The sequence below is a fragment of the Drosophila biarmipes genome, chromosome 2R (assembly GCF_025231255.1).
Source record: "Drosophila biarmipes strain raj3 chromosome 2R, RU_DBia_V1.1, whole genome shotgun sequence".
In the NCBI taxonomy this organism is placed as follows: Eukaryota; Metazoa; Arthropoda; class Insecta; order Diptera; family Drosophilidae; genus Drosophila; species Drosophila biarmipes.
This window is the reverse complement of record NC_066615.1, coordinates 22,125,938-22,142,288: the sequence shown is the minus strand read 5'-3', so window position 1 is coordinate 22,142,288 and position 16,351 is coordinate 22,125,938. Positions and strand designations below refer to the sequence as shown.

At 42.4% G+C, this 16,351-nt stretch overlaps 1 protein-coding gene across 1 annotated transcript; it reads left to right on the top strand.

Moving 5' to 3' along the window:
* Positions 1 to 5,756: 5,756 nt before the first annotated feature.
* On the top strand, positions 5,757 to 6,985 carry LOC108022287 (proteasome subunit beta type-5). Its single transcript, XM_017091145.3, has 2 exons — positions 5,757 to 5,984; positions 6,042 to 6,985. The coding sequence occupies exons 1-2, from the start codon at positions 5,835 to 5,837 to the stop codon at positions 6,831 to 6,833; spliced, it is 942 nt and encodes a 313-aa protein (XP_016946634.1). The 5' UTR covers positions 5,757 to 5,834; the 3' UTR covers positions 6,834 to 6,985.
* Positions 6,986 to 16,351: the final 9,366 nt, after the last annotated feature.

The following is a 16,351-nucleotide window of genomic DNA, read 5'->3' as shown; positions in this document are numbered from 1 at the left end:
TTTTGTGCATTTAAGCAAATAAAGCGAGCGCGTCACACACATGCTGGGAAAATCCCCTTTTCCCCAGGCGGGTGGTGTTATGTGTGGGATTTGCCCCCGCCCTCGACACAGGGTTATTTTTCTTGTACGTGCCGAGCGGAGTTTTATTTTTTAATTAAGCTGTTTACATTTAGTCGTAATGTCCTTGCAGCGTCCCTTTATGGCGAGCGCGGTTTTTGTCGCCTTACCTGGCCACCCCCTTTCACCGTGCCACCGCACACCTGACCCCACCCACTTTCGCTCGGCTTTCACCCACAATTGCAGTGGCCGCACCTTTGTGGGTCAAGTGAGCAGCCAAGTTCTTGCAGCTGTCGGCAGCACAATTAAAAATGTGCAAACTTGCATTATTAAAATAAAGAATTTCATTTCGCCTGACACTTTCCTAAGCGGTTTTTCCCCCAAAAAAAGGACAAGAAAGTGTGCGAAAAACCTCGGAAACCAGTGCTGAAAAATGTTCTTACTCAGTTGTTTACCCGCCATTTTTCAAACCCTCCTGGCCGTCGCCACACAATTTGATTAATGCCTGGAGGGCAAAATCCCGACCTAATTGCAGCCAAATGTTGCACATCCTTTGGCAAATAGGCAACAACAAATATTAATTAAATTGAGCCGGCTAAGTCAATTAATTGCCACGTTTTGGTTAATTAAAGTCATTGAAATATTTACATGTGTGCCGAACCATCGACCTATCGGCACGACATACACAATTCAATTAATTAAAATGTTTTACCTCTGCAGGCACTTCGCGCATTATTTTTTCTGCCCGATAATTGGCCTCAGGTGCGACAGTTCGCAATTAAAAGAGAGGCAAAAAGTGTTCGCTACGTTATAGAAAAAAACCTCAATTATGTAATAGCAGGTATCGATAACACATTGCCATGGCAATTTAGCCGACTACCAACACTGAACGATCGCAAGAAACAGCTGATAACTGGATGTGCAGAAAATAAATAAATATACCGGCTGAAGTGAATTCTTCTAATTTAAGTGGTGAGTTGCTATATAATCTCCTTGGAATTCGATTTCTCGCCTGATTGGCAATAAAAGTGTGCAGAGCAGGTGCTTTTCCCCAATTAATGTCAGAGTAGAGGCAGCAAACTTGCCAGCTCCTCAATTGGGGAGAGGTGATGTCAATGCTTTGATTGAATCTAGTGAAATTCCAGGCGGAGCTGCGTCTGTCTTTCGGCTCCCCATCGCAAATGCACGAAGCCCGGCTGCGTACAAAGTGGCAAAAAGCCTTGGCCCAAAACGCGAAAACGTGCTAACAAAGTGGCAGCCACATTAGCAGCTCAACAACCATCAAAGTGCATTCGGCATTGTTTGATGGGATCCAAAAGAAAGGGACTGCAAAGGGGCAGTGCACCATGGGATACAGAAGCCGGATTCAGTGTTACCAGACTTAAAGATAGATTAAAAACTAACCAGTGTTGTGCAGTACCTCGATATGTGCACAGGTTTTGACTTATTGTCCCACCTCAGTGTTACCAGACTTGAAAATACTAATATAACTTTTCCACGGTACTTAAATATGTACAGAGGTACCATTTTGTAGTACCTTTAACTTATTGTCCCACCTCAGTGGTACCAGATTTAAAAATACAAACTTATCCTTTCCAATGTGCATTTCCCTAATACGTAGCGCGTACCTAGGTACAGTTTTTTCCTAGCTTTTAACTTTATTGACATAGACCTAAGACTTTATAAAAATGTATATTCTACATATTTAGTAATATAGTAAAAATATGAAATATTTTTTTATTCTCCGTATAATCTATTATTTATTCTTATTATTCTTTATTTCTAGAAAATGTCCAATGGCCTTACGAGGGGCTGCCAAGTTGAAAGAATTGATTCAGTTTTCACCAATCGGAATGGGGGTACATTTTACATTATTAAGTTCAAGGGCCAGCCAAAGTTGGAAAAAATCCCAGCGAACATCGTCACGTGCATTATTCCCGACATGGTGATGGAGTTCTACTTGAATCACTTATCCTGTTGTCCCAAAAGCAAACCGCCGCGAAAAAGAAAGGCTGAAGAGGAATAATTATTATTATTAATTAAATTCAATTATACACCAACCAAAAACGATGTGTGAAGATCCTTATCGGGCGGGTGGAGTTTTCCTTTCGCGCGTGGCCGCCCGAATCGATCATGAAAATTTACGAGGCTGTCGGCCATAAAAGCCAAGCAGGGAAAACTAATTAGGTAGATATCAAATTCGGATTAATGGCTCTCAAAGTGCCATAAAATCCTGGGGCTCAACAATTAGGATGGGGAAGTCGTGGTGTATCTCCGGATATGTGAGAGCTGCCAATTGCCTTGGAATGCCGGCAAATATGTTGTGTCAACCATAAAAGCCAGCTTGCCGGCTTTCGGCATTTGGCCATGAAAACCAATGCAAAGTCGTTAAAACCAACAAGAAGTTGTGCCGCCCTCTCAAGATGTCGATTCCAAACGAGATGATGAAAAAGTTTGAGGCGCTGGCGAGTTTGTTTTACGGCCGCACTCGGGGAATTACTTTCCATTTAAAAATTTTAATCTCGCCCATAAATAAGCTGCTGCCGTGGCACTGGCGTGGCATTGCATTTTCGCCCTCATGTGTTTTTGGCCCAGCTAATGGACTCTGGGCCAAAGTTTTTAATTTAATGCATCATCGTAAAAATTGTATACTTTGTTACGTCGACGGCGGGCGACTGTAAAAATAGTTTGGTTTCATTTTGACTTTGATTCCGGCGTATGCCGTAGCTGTCAGATCCACTTGACCTAATAAGGAAATTGGGTGAAAAAAAGTTGTAGAATTTTCAACTTGACTGTCTTCTACATGTACACAAAATATTATAATTAAATATATCTCCAATAGAAGATAATATAAAAATGTTAGTAAATTTAATTGTATACATGTTTATTTACAGGAACAATATTTTGTATCATTAGTAGAAGCAGGAGTTCAGTTGTTATGTTTTTATGCTTTATATGACAATTTGGTCACACTTATTTAATGATATGCATCTTTTCTTTTATTGGAGCAGAATTTTGTTGGAACAATTTCCAAAATAGTAATTGTTTAAAAACATAATTTTTTACTGTGTTTATTTTTCGAAAATTCAGGGACAGCCAGTGAATTCGAAAAGCTAATCCGTTTTGCGGGCCTTTTTCAATTAAAATAAATTAAATGCAAATGTCAAAACTGTTTTCGGGGAATCCCCGCACAGGGCTTTGACAGGTCCGCGGGACGGATGATGAACTACAAATTGGTCGGCGGTGGTTGGGTGGCTCGGTGGTTCGGTGGGCTGGCTGGCATTTGATGCCCCATTCATCGCGCTGCATGGGAAAGTTTGCCGTAATTCCGGGACCAAGTCTTGTTGGGCGCCTTAAGCAAGCTTAAAAGTTGCTGCCAACAAAGTTGGAGGGCGGGGTGGGCGGACAATAAGCAGTAAAACAACGGATTTGAAGGATTTTAAAACAATAATGCTAAGCGGCAAAAGTAAATAAAACGAGAGTGAAATAAAATATGCGTTGCCAAAGTGCCTTAGTTGAATTTTATTTTAGAAATTCCCAAAAGAGTTTTGTTTTTGTAAATCGAGGGCTTAAAAAGAACTCTTTGGGAAGATTCGGCGAATATTCTTATGCTTGTCAACAAGGTGGTTTATTTTTTATGGCTCAGGAAAGTTTAGTAAGTGGATTGAGGGCAAAGTTATTCATTGTTTAATATTTACTTAGATACTTAGTGGGAGAAAGGAATCTGGATTCATTTTATTTAATATTTTAAAGCTCAGTTTTGATGGCATAGATATTTTACATTTTTGTCATATTAAATGCCTCGGATGTCACAATAGTTAATGTTAACTATTTTTCTATCCCATCTCTGCCGTAATTTGCAGACGGAAAACTCAAGTTTGCCCAAATCCCTTGCTCGCTCTCGACTTGGCGTCATTTTAGTCATTAAAACAGGTTCAGACTGAGTAATTTGCCAGCCACTTCAGGCTGAAAATGGGAAGGGAATGGGCGCTGCTTCCACGCTGCTGCCTTAGTTAGTTGCCCTCTAATAAACTGGCAGCGGAAATTTTTAACAAGTTGTTGCCAGTGCACAAAACTGGGCTGTAATTAACGCAGGACAGATGCCGCGAGGGGCCGAAATGGGTGGGTTGGCGGCCGGCAGGAGTTCGTGGAGTAGCATCTCGTCTGGGATAGACGAGATTTTGCATATCAGATTGCTGCCCCGGCTCCAGTTTGTCCCTGCCCTGTGATTTAATAATCAGCGCTGGCAGTCAAAACTATCCAGCAGCTACAAACAAGGGGGCATGTTAGCTTTGAAACTCGAATCTTGGAATGCACTTTCTGAAAAATACAGCTAAAATCATATAACAAATTTAACAAAATATTTCATGGGGAATAAATAAATCTCCGGTGAATTGCAATATTTTAAAATTTATTTCTCTTGTTTATCTAGTTCTAAAAATTTTATTTGTTTTTACAAGAATTGTATTCAGGTAAGAGTAATACCAAACCTGTAAATTATAACCAATTTTTCCCTAATTTTACTACATTATCTTTTATTATTTTATTTATTTTTATGTTTCTACACTCCTAAATAAACATTTTAGAACTGTTTTTGCTACTTCATCAGACCCTCAAGTTTATAGTTCTGCCCCTTGAGTTTGGGGCAAAATCAAGTAAAGTTATTTTACTTAAGAAATATAATCCTTATGCAGGGTATGACAGCGGTGGTGTTTTGTAGAAGGGAAAGGCTTATCTCGACTCTTTTCCCTCCATTTTTCTTCTCCAGCCATTCCTCTATGCCCGATTTTCCGCCACCCCTGCATTTTCCATTACGGCAGAAGGGCAGGGAAAGCCAAATGCAATCGAGAGCGCGTGCAAAAATGAAATGTGCCAATGTGGCGGATGGGCGATGCGGAGACGGGGGAATCAGAATCCCAAGTCCTCGGCAATTTGCATAAATTTAGATCAGTGACACATGGCGTCCGCTAATGGAGGCAGTGGGAGTGGGATCTGGAGAGGCCGGGTGTCTGGGAGTGGGAGTCGGCATATATCAGGGAGCCGACGCCCACCCGACGACCCTGGACTCAAACGGTTTAGCAAACATTTCCAATTGGCGTTTAATTAGCGGCTAATCCGTTTGCCACTGCCCCTGCAAGGGGGCGTGGTCGCTGCCAAACACCTTCCATTTCTCATCCGTTTTTAGGCTGATTTTCGCAGCGCTCCGCAGGTGGCGATGACGTCCCGTCCGGGCAGTCCAATTAAAATGTCGTGTATCTCTGCGGTGGCGCCACCACTGCCCACTGAAGGTCCATTCGCTTCCACTTGGGTGGTAATGGAGTGTCCAGCGGCCACTCCCACCCACTAACCGTGAAATGCCAATGGACTTGCAATCGAACACTGGCCTTGCCACTGCGCGTAACTCATTGGAGCGAGACTCCCGACCGGGAAAAGTTTGATGGGAACTCGGCTCCGATATCATCTACCCTTTATAGTAGGCAGATTTACTTACTTGCCACTTGGCCTACATTTCTCTTGAGAACATTGAACGCCTACTATAAAGAGTCAGCCATTACTTAAAGGAATCACCCATCTTTACTGAATCTCAAGTTATTTTAAACAGGTTTTAAGTAAACTATTAAAGCTTACGTCACACTTAAAGAACGTTAAGCTTATGCAAGGAGGAACACCTAAAACCTGTCACTTGCTTCATAGTTACATAGTTCCCTAGTTATTTTACTTCTCCAATATTTTATTTTGTTTATAGTTCCCCACTGCCCAGTACACCTTTACAAAATATGGCTTTAGAAGCCATTTGCGGCATGAATAGAATGCCCTTTATGAGGCGCTTCGATGACTTGCAATCCGAATGGCAGCAGGAGCAACTGCGCGAGGCCACCAGTAACTTTGACAATCCCTATGCCCTGATGGCGCCACCCTTTGAAAGAGTGGGTATATCAACATAAAATCCAACATTTCCTAACAAAAACCAAATTTTCTTAAAGCCCGCTGAGAATCTGCCAAAGATCCTGGCCCACTGTGGAATTCGCATGGATTTCGACCATGGCACCACCACCTTGGGCTTCAAGTACCGCGGAGGAGTGATCCTCTGTGCGGACTCGAGGGCTACCTCTGGCCAGTACATTGGTTCCCAGACGATGAAGAAAATTGTGGAGCTGAATGACTATATGCTGGGCACTTTGGCCGGCGGAGCTGCCGACTGCGTTTACTGGGATCGGGTTTTGGCCAAGGAGTGCCGGCTGCACCAACTTCGCTATCGGAAACGCATGACTGTGGACACGGCTGCCCGGATTATCTGCAATGTATCCACGGAGTACAAGGGCATGGGTCTGGTGATGGGCATGATGTTGGCCGGCTTCGATGACGAGGGTCCCAAGTTGATTTACGTGGACTCGGAGGGCATGAGGTCACACGGTCAGGTCTTCTCCGTGGGCAGTGGGTCCCCCTATGCCCTTGGGGTTCTGGACACCGGGTATCGTCACGATCTCAGCGATCAGGAGGCCTACGATCTGGCCAGACGAGCGATATACCATGCCACTAGTAAAGATGCCTATTCAGGGGGGATTGTCCGCCTTTACCACATCAATTCGACGGGCTGGCGGAACATCTGCAACACGGATTGCTCCGAGCTGCATGACTCATACTGTGGAACGGGTCACCAGGATAAAAGGAAAGATCCCAAGGATAGCCCTGATAAAGATTTGCCCTGCTCCACTGGATGGACCAAGAGGAAACTCACCGAAGACAATGTCCAGACTAAATTGGAAACGGTATAATCAAAGGTTGTTGTTTCAAAATTTTCTGTAATAGTAATTCTTGTTGTTATATCTACGTACAAAATTGGGTAATCGTGAGATTATAACTTTATTTATAAAATGAAGTTACCTGTGGAATTTGGCCTTATAAAAATAAACAGAATAGAACCATATGCTGGAACCATTTATTTTAATCCTTCCACTTTTTAAAAACATAGAACATTTCAAAGTTCCCTCCACATTTTCAACGCAGTCCTATCTACTAATTTCCCAACTCCCTGAGCCCCCTCCCCCTTCACTGTACAAAATATACGAGCAACTTTCGCTCGCCAAACGAACTTTTTCTATAAATCAAAATAATAACTTCTAAGCTCCGAATGACTTCCCTAAATGGGCGTGCCGCACCCAAAATACGGCCAACGAAATGTTCCACGAAATGTTGCATTCTGTGTCTTTGGGTTGTCATCAGCAAATGTTGCAGATGCCACTGCCTGGAGACCCTGTCCGGGGCCCAGTTCCTTGTCGTTCCATGCCTTCCCCTACCATCCCATCCGGAAAGCGCAACCGCAGACATTAGCAGGCGTAGGTCATCCACTCCCCTCGGTGGATCTACCAACCCCCATTCCAAGACTGCTAAGGCGCTCCGAGCATGCGATAAATTTAATAAATTACAAACCAAATCCGCAAATTTGTTGAATTCCAAAAAAAAAAAAACAGAAAGCGCCAAATGACTACACGTAAGAAAAATAGATATTAGAATCAGGAATAAAAATATGCTTTTTATCTCTTTGCTTGGCCAAAATGTAAAATATATTTTTGTATCTGTTAGGTAAGTAGTATTTAATATAATTATTTTGTTATACTTGAAAGCTTACATTTCCTTTCGCATAAGTTTTTTTTTTTTATTTTCTATATCGCTTTTTGTAGGAAAACATAATTTTTACTGTATAAAGTATTATAATAAGGTTCGGTTATAAATTATATAATAATTTTACTTTTTAAGGATGTTTTAATAACATTCGTTTAAAAAAATATCTTTAAAATTTAAATCTTAGTTTTATAGCATAACATTTCATTTAGTTGCACTAAAACTTAAGGGTTCTGTTTACGGTTCTTTCAATTTTGTCCAGTGTTTGCCGAGTTGGTGGCAACATTTGCACGGCGTTTTGGGGCACATGTGAGTTGCAGCACGTGTGTAAAGCAGCAACTCAACGGGGGGATTGGGGTGGCGAAATGGGGAGTAGGAACATCGGGGCAGAAGGCGTTTTGTGGCAAAAAGTTTCACTGTAAATTGCTTTTAATCTAATGAACGTCGCCAGCAGGAGCCGCCTGGAAAATGAGCAGGGGCGGGAAAATAAGGAAGGGATGGGGTCGGGCGACAACTTGGGTAGCCCCAAGTCCCCGAGAGTCATTTTTCCTCTGTGGTGTCATTAGAAAATTACTTAAAGCCAAAGTCGTGTGGCTCAAGTTCGGAGAATCCTCATTGCGGGTAAGTGGAGTAAAAGTGGCGGAAAAAATGCTGCAACATGGGTTAATGGGTCAAAACTATTTCTGCCAGTAAATGAGTATATATATCGCTCTGAAGTGGTTGCTGTGAAATGCTCGTAAGCAAATTTAATGCGAAAATATTTTTAATAAATGCCTTAAGGCTTAATTCTTCAGAGATATTGAAAAGGATTAATATCTCTTCCCTGGTTGTCCAACCGTATATCACTGCCCGTTTAAAAAAATTGGCATACTTAAATAAAGTGGATGTTTTCACAGCCATGGCCACGTATTCAATAGCAGACTAATTGCGCTATCAATTTCCAACAAATTAGCTGGTTCCTTCTCCATTTCAAAATTTCCCCCCGCCCTCAGCTAATGTGGCACAAAAAGCTTGTCCAAAAAAACAACCACAATTTAAATTAATTTGCAAAACAACAAGAGCGGCAGCAACAGCAAGTTGCAACACCTGCAGTGAGGCTGCTGCAGTGTTGCTGCGGCAGTTGTTGCTGCTGCTGCCATTCCACTTTTGTCAACGAGCTCAAATTCAATGAAATTTCACACTTTGTCGTTAAAAGCGCGCCGCTCGGAAAAGGTGGAAAATCGGGTGGATTGGAGCTCGGGGGGCGTTAACTGTCAGGCATAAGGATGCAAATATGCAAATGGATTTTGCCATGTTGCAAGGAGGATGGGGAGACAGTGGAGACAGAGGAGGAGGTGCACCGAAGCCGGCGGAGATCGTAAGAGTCTGCCAGAGTGTTTGACAAGCAAGCGTGACTGTTCGTCGGTTCGGTGGGTGGGGATCCTGAGGGGCGGCGTGGTATAGGATGGCATGTTGCCTGCTGGTGATGATGATGTTGCCGCTGTCACGGGCCGAAGCTGCAGCAGCAACACTTGGCCAAGGCATTGCTCCGGGGGCAGGGACGCAGGCGGACAGACAGAGACAGCTGGATAGCTGCTCGGGAGACGGCGGATGTGGCAGCGATGCCTCGCCTGGCAGTTTCATTAACCGACTGAGACTGAGGCGGCGGCGGAGGGACGCTGGATATGCAACACCATCACCATCACCTAGTCCAAGACCAACTACAACTGCAACAAGAACAGCAGCAGCGACAGCGAATGCAAATGCAACAGCAACATCATCACCCATATTAGGAACGGCAGCAACAAAAAAGTAATGCACTGCGAGAAATAGGAGAAAGTAAGTAATAATATCTATACCTTAATTTTTGGATTGTTTATAGAATAACAGTATATATTTTGCCATATTTGTATTAAACCAAGGTACTAAACAATAGTAATTGTGCAGTAATATTCCATGGTGTCGAAAGAGTTAGGGTGCCGAGTACAGATTTATTGTATGTATTTTAAAAGCCAAGCCATTTGTTTCAGATTTTAATATTAAGAGAAAGAGTTTAATAAAAAAAAAAGATGGTTTTTCTTTCAAATAAATATTATGTCCACTGCTTTCGACCAGTGCAACAGCGGCAACATCTTCTCCGCCAGCAGCGTCAAATGCACTTCCAATTTATCAGCTCTGGGCTGCCAGTTTGGCTTGCCTTCTGGAGGCCCCAGAATCCCCTGGACCCCCATTTCCCCCGGCCTTGGTCCATGTGCAACATGAGGCAACATCAAAGTGCAGATGTTGTTGATGCTGCCGCTGCTGTTGCTGTTGTCGCTGTCGCTGTGGCCGTTGGCTGTTGCTGCTGCTGGGCGATGTTGCTGCTAGATGTTGCCGTTGTGTGTTCTCCATTTATTGCTACTTTGGCGGCAACTGCACATTAGTCGCATATCTGTTGAAATTCGCGGCAATTAGTTGCCGGTCCAGTGCAAAAGCAATTATGGAAATCAGCTATCAAAGCCAGTTAATTATAGACCATTGAAATCGCCTCAATTATTGTACATCACTGGCCAGAATGAAACAAGAGAGCGGATATGTTGTCGGCCTGATTAATGTGGACATGCCATTTGAACCAGTTAAATCGATTAAAGGAGGATTTCTTATTAATTGATGTTTTTAATTTGCTGATGGGTTTACGCCCTTAACAAGTGAAATGGGTTGTAAGAGGATTGTGGCCATTAACAATTCGCAGAACGACTATCTTGACTGTAATGCAAATTCAATGATTTTAAATTTCATTCTATTTAAAAGCAGCTTCTGATGTAGTTCAAGAACCATTTCGCCTTATTAATTCGTTCATTGATTTGCCATCGTTAATCTTGTGAAATTCAAATCGCTTTCCGAGTGCTACAAGTGCCGACAGTTAAACTGTGTCACAGTTATATCATTACTCGCTTGTTCCGCTGGAGACAAAAGGATTCATCCCATCAGTTTTCCTCCTTTTTTCCCGGCAATTGCATTTCGTGTAGCGACAACGGCTCATTGCAGGCATTTTTGCGCAAATCCTTGTGATTGCAATGAATAATATTTTTAATGCAAATAACCAGAGGATAACTAGGGGCTTTCGGGGGATGGAGAGCGGACGAGATGGCAGTCGCGTTGACAGGCAGCAAGAATGGCAATGTGGAGGACCGACAGCTGGGAAAGGACTTCGCAGGGAGCTCAGCCAAGTAAGCTGTTCTCCGGGCCCTGATTCCCCGAGCCCCATTTCGCCCCCTCCCCGACATTTCATTCATTTTCTTTTCAATTTCAATGCCCGTCAAGATTGCAGCAGCTCCGTCTCCTCCTCCTCCGAAGTCCTTTCTCTATTACCCCTTTTTTGTGCCATCCCATCAGCGCTCTCATCTTTGTAGTGGAAATCGTCCCATCGTCCGGTAATGAAATTTTGCTCATTGTTTTCCAGTTTGGCACTGGCAATTTGCCACGAAGCTGTTCTCGAAAAAGACAAAATGATTGGAGTATGTCTTACAAAAATTTTATATTCAGGAATCTTTTTTGTTAGGATTCCAAAAATACGTTATTCTGTGTAAAGAACAGAGAAATTCGAAAACTGATCACTTCTCAGTATCACTTACAAATTATTCAATGAAAATAATTCCTCTATTAGCAATTTCAAATGTATTTCAGATTGTTTTAAATGCATTAGTTAACCTCAACTTTTTTAAAAATAATAAACCAGAGCTTTTAAATTTTGTTGCCAAAAATTGTTTACCAGGACACCTTCTGGAACACTTCCATCGACACCCAATGCGAAAACCCTCTCATATCCTTTATGTCCATCATCTTGTCAGCATTGTCATATTAAATTTAAGATGCATTTTCGTTAAACCTGTACATTTTTTATAAATAATCAACCCGAATTTTAAAATTCTGTTGCCAAAAATTGTTTACCAGAACACCTTCTGGAGCACTTCCCCCGTCCCGCAATGCGAATTGCCGCTCATATCTTTTATGTTCATCGGCTTGTCAGCATTGTCATCGAGAATGTCGCTTCGCTGCACTTCTATCACTATCGTCATCATCTGATATTTATTACAGTTACAGCATAAGAAGATTGGGTGGCGAAGAGGGGCCTGCCCTCATTATTATTCATGGCAAGTAATTTGTTATCTGTGCTGAGTTCTTCGCATTGTTGTCTTTTTCGGGCATTTAATGAAATTGCACTTTCCATGTGTGGCATGCTGCAGGAATTTGGGTCAAATCCACCCATCTGGCGGGCACTTCTCCTCATAATCGCACGAGCACGTAGACTAAGTGTATTTATTTTATTTTCCACAACATTGACGACGTAACCTAATTTGCAGAGTTTGTAAACTCCTCCGCATACAAATACTAAGCCCTTTTTAAGCGAGGCATGCCTAATTTATGCAAAAATCGACCCTGGCAAGTCAACTGGCCATATTTTAGCCATTCAGCCCAGACACAAACAACCGAATTCCGTCGAACAAAACTATATGTGTTTCGCCACATCCATGTGTAATAACTGGCATATTGTATGCAAATACAATGAATAGATTTTTGCCCTGGGCAAGGCCACTCCCCGTCCCCGACCCCGATCCCTGGCTTCGCTCCACGGTTCATTCAATTAGAAAGACAATACGTTATAATGGAAATTATGGCTGCTGATGAAGCGGCCGGGGAAATATCAAATAAAGGGAAGCATGCAATATAATCAGGTTTAAAGGCCGCACAACTAACATTAATTGGGACTGAAACTGTGGGCAGACAGCTAAATTATTCGGCAAACCATGGCAATATATTTCCCAGATATTTCTGGCTGGTGCAAATGTAATTTAACGCCTGCTAAAGGAGCTTTAAAATCAAGTCACTCACATTATTTATTTGGTTTCTCAAAGCTAAGCAAACGCATGGGGAATCCACATTAATTGAACCAAACGATTGTGCTGTCAAGTTTTTAATTTGCAATCAAATAGCCAAAGAAAGACATTCGACGAAGCGTTTACCAATAAAATTCCTCAAATGCAATTAATTTCCGGATGCCAAACAAGTGATTGCACAGGCTGTTACGAATTTCTAGGCTTTTGCAAAATATGAGTGTAATTAAACAAGAATGCAATACTCGTGTGTTCAAGGATAAGTGAAAAGCTTTCGAGTTCTGTTTGCAATATGAATACTTACATTGCGGCGGTTCACATTTATGAATTACTTATTGCTATAAAAGTAACCAATAATGAATGATTCAATATAAAGATCTACAGTTAAGATTTTCGGTTTATGGTCTTAGGGTCATCAGCTCCAAAGTTTATCACTCATACGCACTGTTGCTACTGACCAAAGTTTACTTTAATGCAGAGGGCATAAATTCCAAACAAATATTTATAAATTAGTATGGGCATGAGTTCTTTTTGAGAAAGATTTTGTAAGTACCAAATAAAGTTAAACTAATTTAAGGGTTGTAATAAGATTATATTTTAGCAACCACCCTACTGCGTACCTTTACTAGTATCTCTGGGAAAACTCACCCAAGTGCCAGATGAAAGATGCCATTTACAGTGGCTCAAGGTTACGGGTACGAGATGGCTGGAAGGCTCTTGGGACCTGGCCAGGTTTAGTTTAATTGAATGTCAACCTGCTAGGCACGCGGCAGCTGCTTTTCCCCACCGATACATGTGAGTTCGTACATGTAAATCCTTGAATTTCCCAGCGCGTGTGTGTTGGCCCGATCTCCCCAGTGAAATATTTATAGAGCCTGCCCGGGCACATATCGAACAGGAAATGAATGGAAGCACTTCAATGAAATTTATGTAATACAAAGGCAAAATATATTGTTACATTCTTTTTGGGGCGGGAAAGGGCAGACATGCAAAGCATGTGGGAAATATAATAAAGAACTATTTTCACCCAGGATTATTCAACAGGCGAAGGGTATGATGATTCTGTTTCATGAAGGTGTTTCATGAAAAAATTTGTTTTCCAAAATACGAATTTTTTTGTGAGTAGGACTAGCGGAAAATTAAATAAAATGGGAAAATGAAATTATGTTTATTAAGCCAAAGAAATCATAGATATCTTCTGGCAAGATAGGATAGTGATGGCAGTAAATGTCCTACTATCTATGTGATTTTTCCCTCAATTTAAATTTAGAAGAAAAGGGAACCGGTATCAGATGAAATAGGGTTGTAAGAGGTATACTCAAGTCCAGTACTCCCGAACTTTGCGCATCTGGCTGCTCATTTGCCAGGGCTAAAGCGGCGACATGCGATACGAGCACGCTCCACATTTTCCCCAGGGATGCAGCACACACATATGTGGTTCGAGTGGGTGTGCGAAAGCAGGTAAACTGCAACAAATTTCATACTATTGAGTGGTTTTTGAGTGCATTTGAAATAAATGTTATCAATGAAGTTGCATACTTTATGGGCGCAATCCCCGAACCCAGAGCCGGAGACCAACCCCAACCCCAACCCCAAGCCCAACCTCAACCTCGACCAAAGTCCCCGGAGACGAAGCACCGGCGAGAGGGGGGACCAGGACCAGGAGGACCATATAAAATGAAACGTTTTTAAGTTAAGTGCAGTCAAGAGGATCGACCGACCGACTGAATGACTGACTAACTGACTAACTGAGTGACTGAGCGAGTGTTTCAATTTGTTTGATGGAAAACCAATTGTGGACAAGAGCTCGTCGAACTCAAACAGCCCTTGCTCCGAGTGCACGTCGCTCATCTTGAATTTCATTTAAATGCCGAGGCATTAAAGCGACCCTTCTCCAGTTGCATTTCCCAATTTCCGATACGGGCCTTGGCGATTGATTAAAGTTGGTATTTTAATTAAAACAAAAAGGCAAGTGGGCGCCGCCCCCGCCCCCGCTGCTCTTTTTGTGCAACATGCCGAAAAGCATCGAATAAATCACAAAAGCGAGCTAAATGCCCAGAAAAAATCTTCTCCGGGCCAAGTTGGTGTGAAAACATTTTGCTGGCAACAAACAAAAAGTGGGGTAAATCAGAACCGAAATGGGTAAAAAGAAGTACACTATAAAATCGACAAAAACTCGACCAAAACCAGAATCCGGGCTTGCTGCAAGCCATTCCTCTTCCCAATACCAATGCCAATCCCAATACCGAACCCATTCCCATTCCCATTCCCTTCCCAATCCACTTCGATGGTACACTTTTGTGTGTTGATTGAAATGCCGTTTCATTTTTGATGCTTCGTCCTTTGTTGCCGTTTTATCCTGTTTTTATTTATCGATTTCAGGCTAGCCTGTCCTCTGTTTATAAATAAATGTTTCAATTTTACCATAAAAAATGCGAGGCAAATGCAAATTCCTTTCCTACGACTGCTCTTGTTCTGGTCTTCTTGTTTTGTTAGTTTGGAAAATGAAAATTTCAGAGTCGAAAATGAAAGAGAACAGCAAAATGCATGGCATTTCCAGTTAAATGGGGTGGCCGGGGGAGTTTCGAGAGTCGACACAGATTGGGTCGACATGTCACGATTTAATTTTAAACGAAAGCCCGATTGAGATAATTGATGCCCTGTGATTTATTCTCCGACTGGCACTGGAAAATTCTCTGACACCTGAGCTGTGCTTATTGAAAAGGACTCTTTGCCATGGTTTAAAAATAATTTCTGACAGACTCGATTCAGGTTAATCAAATAAACCAATAAAAGCTTTATTGAAAAGTGCTGCTCATTCATTCATTCAGTGAAGTGCAGATTTAGTGGGTGTCTAAATGATTTAAAAAAGTTTTTTCCCGGAATCATAAATTATTTAATTTTGGGAGACTTAAAACCTCCATTTTAATATACAGACTTTTTATACAAACCTATCAAGCAACTATTGTTCCCTATTAATCAGGAAATTGTTGTTAACATACTCGGCTTACTTTTATCCGCAGAGAACTCAATTAACTTGGACTTGAAGGTGTCCCACAAGTTTTTGCCGCCAGCTATCCAGCTTAATTGAAGGCAATTATGCGCTTATCAAAACCCCGCCTCTGGATCCAAGGAATGCCCATACGATTGTTCCTATCACTCGGCCATAATTAAAATGTTTTCTGCCAGCGGGATGTGGAAAAAAGTGGCCAAGCCACCGCCAAAGTGAGCCCAATTAAGGGGAGCCAGTCGAATCGACGAGATGCGGACGACAGCCAAGACTGGACAACTGGACAGCCGGACAACTGGACAACTGGACTCCACCTGTGGCTGCTGAAAAAAGGCATTAAATCAATTCCGTTGTCAGCTCGCGCAATCCTCAAACGGGGGTATATATATATCTTTAGGTATAGAAAAAGGCAGCAAAAAATACAGCAAAAAGATACAGGTCCAGGTGGATGGCATGCATCGCTGGCCACAGCCTAGATGGCTTGTGCAGGGGCTCGGACTCCCAATCCCATTCCCAGTGCCACTGCCAATCCCCAGCGATTCCAGCAATTTAACACACAGCGAAACGCCGGGAAATTTCTGCGATTCGCCCGACAATGAGAAACGCGTCGAGGTTACGCTCAATCAATCTCGCCCAGCGACAAATGTCCGTCTGCTTTTGGGTCTGGACAGTATAGTGGGGATCCGCCTAAAAGACCGGGTCCCTTGAGAGGGGAATATGGCGGAGAAGGTGTCTCCTCTTCACGTGCCAGCCGCATCGCTTATGGGCTCATTCATTTCATTTAGCTGCCCATGATTTATTCATGATA

Bases quoted from the DNA above. Each gene is read 5' to 3' on its own strand.
- LOC108022287 (XM_017091145.3), top strand. From the start codon at position 5,835: ATGGCTTTAGAAGCCATTTGCGGCATGAATAGAATGCCCTTTATGAGG. The intron at 5,985-6,041 runs GTGGGTATATCA...ATTTTCTTAAAG, and splicing joins TGGCGCCACCCTTTGAAAGA to CCCGCTGAGAATCTGCCAAA.